This window comes from Dendropsophus ebraccatus, chromosome 2 (assembly GCF_027789765.1).
Source record: "Dendropsophus ebraccatus isolate aDenEbr1 chromosome 2, aDenEbr1.pat, whole genome shotgun sequence".
Lineage (NCBI taxonomy): Eukaryota > Metazoa > Chordata > Amphibia > Anura > Hylidae > Dendropsophus > Dendropsophus ebraccatus.
The window spans coordinates 27,870,131-27,881,829 of record NC_091455.1 but is presented as its reverse complement, the minus strand read 5'-3'; the positions used below and the strand labels follow the sequence as shown (position 1 = coordinate 27,881,829).

Genomic DNA, 11,699 nt, shown 5'->3' with positions numbered 1-11,699 from the left:
GATTAAGAATGTGCACTCTGTCCCCTAAGGGCCAGAACTGGAGGTGCCAGCAACAGGAGAAAGGCAGCAGATGGAGGAGGGCAAATGCCAGCTATGGGGAGAGACAGGGCGCCGATGGGAGAAATTTCCATACACACTAGTTTTGTGAAAATGCCACAGGATTTTTTGATGCAGTGCAGTGCTCTGAGCCAAAGCCAGGAGTGGATCCAGCAGGAAGGAGATATACTGTCAATCAATGACTTTCCCCGTTGACATTTTTTTTTCCATTGAAACCAAAGCTGAATCGTAAATGAAGAACATATAGAAAGGACTGAGATCTCTCCTCTTTTTCAAGCCATTTCCCTTTCCCCAGTGTTTAGCTGTCAAATGGTCACATATTGGAATGTAAATGCCCAATAGCTCACAATCCATTGACATTTTGATCCGTGACTTTGGGATGCTAGTCTGTCATAAATGTATGTGTGTTGTATGACTCACTGGGGGATTTTCTTTTGTTGTTGTTTTTCTGGGTACCCCACCTTATTGAATTAGGTGGTCTTTTTTACTGTTTACAGTTGTAACTGTTGTAGTGTTTTAAGTGCATACTATTATACATTGATCCCAATAATATAACAGTATATAAAAAGCTCCTCTGCTCCCACTACTGCTTGCTACTGGAAGCCAAAATATTTATTATTTAACTCTTAAGGGGGCAATTTATCTTTGCTCTTACGCATAAAATTTGACTTACTTTATCGCCCGATAATCTGGTGCTTTCAGGATCAGATGAACTTCAGATTATTTAGTATGCTGGATTTACCTTTCAGATCATATAGTTTTGTTCTTTACATTGTTCCTCAGGAACAACAGGAACCGCCATCACATTGTCCGGGTCTGGATTTGGTTTGGATGCCTCAAAATTGACCGTGACCATTGGCAATGCTACGTGCTCTGTCACTGCAGTGTCTGACAGCCAGCTGACCTGCTCTGTAGGACAATATTGGGGCGGCACTTTCCCTATTACTTTGCAGAATGAGAAGGGGTTTGCAAGATCCAGTGCAAGCTTCACCTATCAACTTAGTATGACTGGAGTCTCTCCAAATGAAGGTGAGTCTAATTCTGGTAAAATTGGTGACAACCAGTATGGCCACCATTACACTCATATAGTTTTATAGTCTCCTGAATGACAAATCTGACTATATATTGATGTGGCAGTTGTGTATGTATGACTGTAGATTTATCATTCAGGAGTTTGGGCAAGATGGTGGAAAAACCATGTAATGCCTGTTGCTCTTGGTTCATCTTTTGGTTGTCACAATCCTATCTTGACAGTTTGTAGTGTTTACATGAATTCTATTTGGATTCTATTTGATCATATCCAGGCAGTTTTGGTGGTGGGCTAACACTCACAATCGCTGGATCTGGATTTGATAATCACCTGTCGAAGGTTTACGTGTGCAACACTGAATGCAAAGTGAACCAACAGAGATCCAGTGCAAGTCTTCTGTATTGTGAAGTCCCCATGAGGAATGGTAAGTAAGCTGCTATAATAGATTCATTCTTTTTATATGCTGTGTATGGAGTAGTCATGAGTGGGCATGTTTGTAAATGTTCGTACAAACATGACGCTAATTGTTTGTGTTTGCTGATCATGAACAATTTGTTCGATGATCGGAAGGGTTATAACGATTTTTTTCGAACATATTCGAACTTGCAACTGTGTAATTTACGCTTTACACCTGCTAATCTGTACGCATCTGCGTAACTCTAGATCGAACTGTATGCATTATTTACGCAAATGGGTATCCAATGGTGTAATTTACACTCTGCACCTGATAATCTGTATGCATGCGCGTAGAACAAAATGTACGCTTCTTGTGTACGTTCATTATTTGTTCACGAACGTTCTGCGAACACAAACGGATTACAATCTTTTTTTTATGTTCGTGTTCAGGATCCGAGCCGAACATCGAGATGTTCGCTCATCACTAGTATGGAGTATTGGATATAGGATACTCTACAGTGCAGCATAAAATCTAGGGATCGTTTCAGTGGAAATCCACACGAGTTGGGGAAAAGTGATTTAGGCAGTATCTAATAAATCCTGGTCATCAGTGCTAGACTAGATTTCCTAGACAGAGTGACAACCTTATGGGGTTTTCTTGTACTATGTTGTGACTGAGGAAAAACAGCTTGAGAAAGGCTGAAGTACCAGCCGAAACATCGCGTCTGATGTGAATACAAAAATCACGTTTTTTCACAAGAAGTGCTGTCTCCTACGTTTACTATTGGATTGAAGCCGAACGGAAGGGTCCTGTGCGGTGAGACGTGCACTCCATCTAAATATTCTTATGATTTTTTTCCATTTTTTCCAGTGCTGTCCCAGTTTGATTTTTATATACTATGAGGAAAAACAGGTGTCAAAAATCATTCCGATAAGTAGTCTACAGTCGAGGAAACTGCAGCCGAATACAAGATCCAAATAAAGTTTCTGAATACACAAGTCATTGTTCCTTAGTAGAGATGAGCGAACCTCGAGCATGCTTGAGTTCATCCAAACCCGAGCATTTGGCATTTGATTAGCGGGGACTTCTGAGGTTGGATAAAGCTCTAAGGTTGTCTGGAAAGCATGGATAAAGCCAATGACTATATCCATGTTTTCCACATAGCCTTAGGGCTTTATCCAACTTCAGCAGCCCCCGCTAATCAAATGCCGAACGATTGGGTTTGGATGATCTTGAGCATGCTCCAGGTTCGCTTATTTCTTTTCCTTAGCACAGTAGTGCTATAAGCAGATGACCAGTTCCAGCACCATTGTGTCACTGGCAAGAACTGGTCTTTGGCCAATGAAGAAACATTGCCTGGTTAGACGAGTCCAGATGTTGGTTGTACCATACTGATGGGAGTATCAGAATTGTTTAGTAGAGTCGGTGTACTATGTGGCATGTAAGAAGTATCGTAGAAACTGCAAAGTAATAGACATTTATGGCGTAGCATCTTGGTGTGATAAATCTTGCCTTGTTCTAACCATTTGCATCATGTCTTCCATCAGATACTAATACATCTTCCCAAAGCTGTGATGTCATTGTGATGAATGGCAATAACTCTGTTCAGATTAATAACTCCTTTACATACTCTTCTGCATTAACTCCTGCCATATATGATGTCACCCCCAAGAGAGGAGGCACGGCTGGTGGGACCAGACTCACAATCACTGGAAACCAGTTCAGGTATGAGCCCTATTAACAGGTTAGTTATGAAGGTGAGTTTAAGTTTAGCACTAGATTTAGGTTTAGAGGCCATTTCTCTTCTAAGACCTACAAAATATGCGATTCAGACATGTGCAGTGAAGGGAGATTTGGATATCCCAAGGCTCCATAGGAGTCAACAGCAATGAGATCAAATCCATAATATGCTGCTTCCATAAGCATTTGGCTGTCCATGTTCTTGTCATGCATTGTTTATATGAAAGCAAATTTATTCCATAAGAAATCCGATACGAACCTGGGTCCGGTTTGGTGAGACGTGCACCCGCACACTGCATTTTTTTCTAGTGCTGCTGAACATATTTTTGAATTGATTAAAGCAAATTTATTGTCATTTTTTTCCCATGTAGCACCAACATCTCAGCCATCAGTGTGACTGTGGCACAGGCTGTATGTGATATCCAGTCGGCTAGTAGCACAAGCATCATATGTATAACCAACGCTCAGTCTCCTTCACAAAGAACCAAAGTCAGAGTTTACATCGAAGGCCAAGGTGTTGCTAGGATGGTAAGAAGCAGAACTGGAAATGTAAAATGTATAAATCTTAAAGGGAACCTGTCACCAAGAAAATGCTATCTAATTTATCACCATCATTTCATAGAGCAGGAAGAGCTGAGCAGATTGATATATATCTTTGTGGGAAAAGATTCAGTATAACTTGTAACTTGTTGATTAAAATCCCAGATCATTCTGTGTTAAGGAGTCCAGTGGGCGGGGTTACTCAATAGATTGGACTCTTTAGCATGGAAACATCAGAGATTTCAATCAATAAATTACGATATATTGAGTCTTTCCCCATAAAAATATACATCAATCTGCTCAGCTGACAGCTTAGATAACATTTTCATGGTGATAGGTTCCCTTTAAATCTACTTCACTCAGATATCTGCCAGTACATGTTACATGTTGTTGATATATGAGCCAGGAGTAGTCTTCAAAAAGGTCAAAAAGCCCAAAAAGTGCAGGCTGATGCACCCCATTTTCCATATGTGGACCCAGAAGTGCCTCTAAGGTGTGCCCAGACACATTTTTTCTAACTAACTAACAAGAGGCCTTCCAATGAGTAGGCCATAAAAGTTGGATCCTGATAATGGGGGGGACCCAGCCTATTTCTGGTGGACAAGTGGTGGCTCACATAAAGTCACTAATTTTATGTGCAGCGTATAGCATCAATGTATGAGTAATGAATATAATCATTTCTGGTATTTTATTGCATTATTTTTATTCTCTAAGCAGGAATACAGTATATTGTTGTTTTGTTTTTAGTTTAGTTTTTTACCTTTTTCAATTCATCTTTCTTCCTGTTCATTTTAGGACAATGCAGACTTCTTCTACATCGACGTCTGGTCTTCTAATTACACCTGGGGAGGAGACTCTCCACCAGATGAGGGGTCCTTGGCAGTCATCACAGCAGGGCAGACAATATTGCTGGATGTTAGTACACCGGTACTGAAGATGTTACTGATTCAAGGTAATGTGACTATATCCCATAAACTAAAAAAAATGTATGCCATTGATGCAAAATTCATTGAGCATTTAGGTGCTACAGTAGAACTAAAAATGGTGTTTTAGTTTTCTTCTTCCTATTTTCATTTGTGTAAACGGGACACTATATATACACTCCTTAGAAGCCCATTTTCCCCACATTCACAATTGTAACCTTAAAGGGGTTATCCAGTGATACGATAACATGGCCGCTTTCTTTCAGAGACAACATGACTCTTGTCTCCAGTTCAGGTGCGGTTTGCAATTAAGCTCCATTCACTTCAATGGAACTGAGCAGCAAAGCCCCGCCCAAGCTGGAGACAAGAGCGGTGCTGTCTCTGGAAGAAAGTGGCCATGTTTTTTGCAGTGCTGGATAACCCCTTTAAGCAAAGACAAATGATTTGGAGGACCTGGCATTATAATCTATATGTGGTCAACCCATTGATTTCTATGGATGTCATGTATTTCCTCACTTCCCCAATTCTGACAGATTTGACTGTAGGCCCAGGGCTCATGAGACAATCTATTGTCTGAATTAAACCAGTATTCACACCAAAATGTGTCAAGTAGTGTTCACCTTGCAGAGGCGTGTAGGAAAATTCCAGGCTAAAATCTGGTCAAAATGTTCATTACAGTGGGTGAATAATAGTGTTTTTATGTTACACCTATTTTTGGTGGCATTTTTTTTTAATTTTCAATTTTTCGCCCTGTATTAAATATCCTGATTTTCTGCAGTTTTCATTCTCACCACTGGGGCTATAACTAAGCTGAGGCTTCCTGTTCTGTCTGTAGTGATAAGAGGAGGCTGCTGTAAAGTGATCTGTACAGCATTGCAGCGTCATGTGACACCAGTAGGTAGATAGCACCAATACAAGACAATAGCAGCTCCCTGTGGAATGACCTTTTCAAAGGTCACATAGTGCACTCAAGTCTGCCATCTTTGGAGTCCCAACAGGCAGACTGGTACCGCCAAGTCTGGTTTATACGTATAGGTCCAGTCTTATACAGCTGGGTTGGACCATTTGTAGAAGAAAGAAACAAACTCTAATGACCCGGCCTTATTCTTATTCCTTACCGTTCTTCTTTTATACAGGAGGAACTCTGGTGTTTGATGAAGCAGATATAGAGCTGCAGTCTGAGAACATCCTCATTACAAATGGAGGCTCTCTACAGGTACCCAAACACTAATATATCTCATGGAAACAAATGGCTGATGAAAAGATACTGGATTCATTGATTTATTGGATTGAAGTGATTGGTTTTATTAAATTTTTTTTTAAATCAATGTTTAGATTGGAACTGAGGGAGCTCCATTCCAGCACAAAGCTATAATCACTCTTCATGGCCATCTACGTTCTCCAGAGTTACCATTGTATGGAGCTAAGACATTAGCTGTGAGGCAAGGGATCCTGGATCTTCATGGTAAATATAACAATATAATTAACAATATGATCTGGCCATTTAAGTAAACAAGAGCCAGCTTGCAAGCACTCCAACTCAGGACTAATATAGTGGAGGATGCTGCAAGAGACTTCCAGAAAGCAGCAACAATTGCATTATATATTGTAAAACTTGGGAGCTGCAGTGTAAGGCTATGTTCACACAACGTATGTTTAGCATAAATCATGGCCGTTGTTGCAATTTGCAGCAACGACCGTGATTTATGCTAAACATACGTTGTATTGGAATGAATGGAATCCGGACCGGAGCATATACACATAGTATGCGCTCCGGCCGGGATTCCATCCGGCCACATGAAAAACTGACATGTCAGTTTTGAGCGGCTGCTATTCATTGAATAGTACCAGTACCGGCCGGGATGATCTTCAGTAACAGAACGGCTGGGTCACAGAACGCCCAGTGTTATACGCCATGTGAACATGGCCTAAGGCTACGACCACACAATGTCTTTTTTTGGCTATTTAATTGCTGTTTTTGGACAGCCTTCATTCTGCGCCAAATAACGTCCGTTATTTCAAAATAATAAGTTCTGGAAAGGAAACGCTACTTCCTGTTGAACATACAGCAGCTGATAACTATGGGAAGACTTGAGATGTTTAAATAGAAGTACATTGCAAATCTATATAACTTTCTGAAATCAGTTAATTTGAAAGAAAAAAAAATGTCATCGGAATACCCCTTTAAGAATTCTTAGAAATCCATATGTTTTTCTCTTTTCTAGGCATGCCAGTGCCTGTCACATGGACCAGACTCGCTCAGACAGCAGAGTCCGGGAGCTCAACCCTGAATCTACAGCAAAATGTAACTTGGAAAGCTGGAGATGAAATAGTGATCGCATCAACAGGTCATAGGTATATACCCCAGAATCTCACTACTATCTATTATAAAAACGGATTTTTTTTTCTTTTGTGTAAATCTAGGTGACACCATCACAGATATTTCATGGCTATTTATTTCCTGCAGTACTAAGAGACAAATAATTGTAGATATACTATTCCCCATTGCCATTGCATAATAGTTTCTGCATGCTGGAGTGAGCTGCGTCAGTGGTTCTCGAGATTTGAAATCACTGTGCAAGGAAGAAGAAGGGACAACGGAGATATTTCAATCACCTATTGTTATTACCCTATTACATGGCCCCATATTTAGGTGCAAGTGAGCGCCGACCCGACCTGCCAGCTTAGCGCGTGCCTGCTCCTCGTTCCCCGCTCGCTGTTTGTGCTATTACACGCACAGACATTGAGCAGGGGGGCCGCAAGGAGCATCGGGAGGGGCTGCCCAGAAGAACTTTAGAGGTGGTCCATAAGAGAGAGCAGCGGTCTGATGCTGCCGCTCCTATTACACAGAGAGACAGCCAGCAGACTATTCTGATCGTTTTTTTTAACATGCTTTAAGGATACTATTACACCAAACGGTTATCGGCCATACCTGGGTGATTACCGGACAGTCTGGTAATAGGTCATGCTTAAAGGAAACAATCAACTGACACGCACAATGCATGTTAAAGCATGCTTTTAAAAAACGATTACGATAGCGATGGTCTGCTGGTCGTTGCTCCGTATAACAGAAGATATAATAGCAGATCGTCCAGGCATCCCCTCCCGCTGCTCCCCCCAGACGTCCCCGCTCGATGTCTGTGTGTGTAATAGCACAGACAGCAAGAGGTGAACGAGGAGCATGTGAGCGCTGATCTGGCAGGTTGGCCCTCGCTTGCTCCTAAATATCGAGCCGTGTAATACGTTCGTTGCCCGTAACCTTTTTGCATGACTTATTACACTAAACGATTATCGTCCGGAACAGCTGGTAATCGGCTAAGTATGGCCGATAATGGTTTCTGAATTCTGTTAATCATAATAAGTTGATGTAAACAATCAAATATTTTTTCTGAAGATAGATTTCTTTTAATTTCTGTATAGAATTTAACCACTATTTAATCTATTACCCTCTGACAGACACAGTCAAAGTCAGAATGAGAAGCGGACTATACAGTCTGTATCTGCAGATGGCAAAAACATCACCCTAACACAACCATTACTATATAAGCATTTGGGGATCTCGGTCACTCTACCTGATGGCAGTGTTTTTGAGGCCAGAGCAGAAGTAGGTCTGCTTACCAGAAACATCCTTGTCCGAGGGTCCACCAATGTGGAATGGAGCGACAAAATAGCAGCCTGCCCGGATGGATTCGATACAGGTACTTTATACTTTCTTCTATTACCAGATACAAGTGCTGCATACGAAACTCTATCCATGACCTACACGAGATGGCTGTCATCCCTGAGATCTCTTAAATGATTGCACCCTAAGACCATTTAAAAAAAGATCTGTCACCAGTGTCCTGTCAGTTTTAGCAAAGGCATGCAATGCCTATAAAATAACAAGTCTGGAAATTCTTCTCTTATACCTCTGTTATACTTACTAGAAATGTCTCACTCTATAACCAACTGGGTGTTACCAATTGTGTTCATACCATGTCAGGCACCATCCAATCAGAGCTTACATTGCCAGACAGTTTAGGGATATGTCCCCAATTGGTAACACCCCCTTGGTTATTGAGTCATACATTTCTAGTAATTTATTGTTATTTCACGGTGATTACAAGTATCTACTAAAACAGACAGGCTAGGAGTGAGGACAGGTTCCCTTTAAGGGGTGGAAATGTAAGTATTATATTTTAAGATGTTAAAAAAAAAAGAAAGTGTATAATTTTATCACGTTGTTGCGTTATGTTGTTACTTTAGGTGAATTTGCCACCCAGACCTGCTTCCAGGGAAGATTTGGGGAGGAAGTAGGAAGTGATCAGTTTGGAGGTTGTATAATGTTCCATGCGCCACAACCCGGTCAACTTCTGTCCATTGGAAGAATAGAATATGTGGAGGTACGTGTAGTAATTGTACCCTGCTAGGAGATGTCTTATTGCGTAATAACAATTTACAGTTATATCTTCATCCTACATTGCTTGAATACTGAAAATAGCCTGAAGGAACAGATATTACTTACTTTAGTTTAAAAAGTATAATCTAACAATATGAAAAGAGGTTTTTACATTTACCAATAGTCTTTTGTTATGTTTTTGTAGCAAAAAAAATTATATATATATATATATATATATATATATATATATATATATATATATATATATATAAAAGGCTTCGCTCAGTGCCCTTTATAGAGGTCCTCTTATAGGCCTTACATGTCTGGTTTTGCTAGATTTGTCTAGAGCCTGCAAAAGCTGAGCACCAATATTTGCATGAGCTTGTTGCTGGTTAGGGGTATATGGAGGTGTATTACATGGCTGTTATCAGGGCTCTGATGAGAGAGGCTCAGCCCTGCTTTTTTCTATTGAATGTGCAGAACGTCCCTCTGCATAGAAACAGTTTAGTACACAAGGGAATTGAGGGGAAAACAAATAATAGGCTCTCCTGGGTGAGAAGACATGTCATGTCCGCTACTAATTTTTGCCATATAGCCTAGCTTGTTAATAAACAGAAACATTAATGAAAAAATAAAAATAATGGGGGAGATTTATCAAACTGGTGTAAAGTAGAATTCAGATTCTTTAAAAAATGAAAGGTGGAATCTGATTGGTTGCTAGGGGCAACTAAGCCAATTCTACTTTACACCAGTTTGATAAATCTCCCCCAATGTTTTTTATTATTATTATTTTTTAAGGTTTTGTTCATACTTTTTGTGCATTTATTTTTTTTGTATTATACTGAATGCCAATTTTCTTTTTCTGCTGCTTTTTTGCCTCTTTGATTTTACTGGTAGACAATACTCTCACATAAGTATAATACCAGAACTGCTGTTACAAGAAAAGCAATACATTAACATACAATTTATTTTAGATATCGTAATTTTTTAGATACAGTCATAATTCTGTTCATAATGATGACATAATGATGTTTTTTTAAAAAATTACTATATGCATTTGTTTTGTAGGTTTTCCATGCTGGGCAAGCTTTCAGGTTAGGCCGGTATCCAATACATTGGCATTTAATGGGTGATGTCCAGTATAAATCTTATGTACGAGGTTGTGGAATTCATCAAACCTACAACAGAGCAGTAACCATCCACAATACACACAACCTGCTTGTGGAAAGGAACGTCATCTATGATATCATGGGAGGAGCGTTCTTCATTGAAGATGGGATTGAGCATGGAAATATTGTTCAGTATAACTTGGCTGTATTTGTTCAGCAAAGTACCAGCTTGCTCAATGATGATGTTACCCCAGCAGCCTTCTGGGTAACTAATCCAAATAATACAATAAGGCACAATGCTGCTGCTGGTGGCACACACTTTGGTTTCTGGTACAGGATGCATGATAACCCAGATGGACCTTCTTATGACCCTAACATATGCCAAACCAAAGTGCCATTGGGAGAGTTCTACAATAACACGGTGCACTCTCAGGGATGGTTTGGCATTTGGATTTTCCAAAATTACTTCCCGATGGCCATGCAAGATCAGAGGCAATCTTGCTCTGCTTCTACGGCATCACCGGCTATTTTCAGAGGTTTGACCACTTGGAATTGTCAGAAAGGAGCGGAATGGGTCAATGGTGGTGCTATCCAGTTCCATAACTTCTCCATGATCAATAATGAAGACTCTGGCATAGAAACCAAAAGGGTTATTTCAGATTATGTTGGTGGATGGGGAGAGACCAACGGAGCTGTCCTCAAAAATGCCATAATAGTGGGACATGTGGATGAGCTAGGACTTGGTTCTAATTTCTGTACTGCCCGAGGCATCACCCTCCCATTTGATGAAGGACTCACTGTTTCATCTGTAAAGTTCATGAACTTCGACCGACCAAACTGTGCAGCGATTGCCGTTACGTCTATTGCCGGGCTGTGTACTGATAGATGTGGAGGCTGGAGTGCAAAATTTAATGGAATACAATACTTCAATTCACCCAACAAGGCAGGATTTAGATGGGAACATGAAGTTGCTCTAATTGATACAGATGGGACACTAACAGGTAAATAGAAAATAGAAAATACCATAAATATAATAATCTCACTTTGAAACATTGTCCTTACAGTGGAATGGCAGCCAATTGGCCATACAGCTGTTGATCTAAGAATTAACTGACCATCAGATATTCTTCCGATTACACTATACGGCTGGGTTCACACTACGTATATTTCAGTCAGTATTGTGGTCCTCATATTGCAACCAAAACCAGGAGTGGATTAAAAACACAGAAAGGATCTGTTCACACAATGTTAAAATTGAGATGATGGCTGCCATATAACGGTAAATAACTGCCATTATTTCAAAATAACAGCTGTTGTTTTAAAATAACAGCAAATATTTGCCATTAAATGGCGGCCATCCACTCAATTTCAACATTGTGTGGACAGATCCTTTCTGTGTTTTTAATCCACTCCTGGTTTTGGTTGCAATATGAGGACCACAATACTGACTGAAATATACGTAGTGTGAACCCAGCCTAAACATGTATACTTGGCTCAAGTCAAGCATGCCTGTTTATTCCGGTAA

At 40.2% G+C, this 11,699-nt stretch overlaps 1 protein-coding gene across 1 annotated transcript in view; it reads left to right on the top strand.

Annotated features, from left to right (window-relative positions):
• Nucleotides 1–11,699, top strand: part of LOC138784114 (fibrocystin-L-like) — a 93,508-nt gene that overhangs the window by 47,014 nt on the left and 34,795 nt on the right. Inside the window, exons 38-48 of the mRNA XM_069959630.1 lie at nucleotides 841–1,086; nucleotides 1,362–1,511; nucleotides 3,032–3,209; nucleotides 3,596–3,752; nucleotides 4,560–4,716; nucleotides 5,824–5,903; nucleotides 6,023–6,152; nucleotides 6,913–7,042; nucleotides 8,144–8,385; nucleotides 8,933–9,069; nucleotides 10,134–11,175. Of these exons, the coding sequence (XP_069815731.1) occupies nucleotides 841–1,086; nucleotides 1,362–1,511; nucleotides 3,032–3,209; nucleotides 3,596–3,752; nucleotides 4,560–4,716; nucleotides 5,824–5,903; nucleotides 6,023–6,152; nucleotides 6,913–7,042; nucleotides 8,144–8,385; nucleotides 8,933–9,069; nucleotides 10,134–11,175 (2,649 nt within the window). The remainder of the gene's footprint in view (nucleotides 1–840; nucleotides 1,087–1,361; nucleotides 1,512–3,031; nucleotides 3,210–3,595; nucleotides 3,753–4,559; nucleotides 4,717–5,823; nucleotides 5,904–6,022; nucleotides 6,153–6,912; nucleotides 7,043–8,143; nucleotides 8,386–8,932; nucleotides 9,070–10,133; nucleotides 11,176–11,699) is intronic.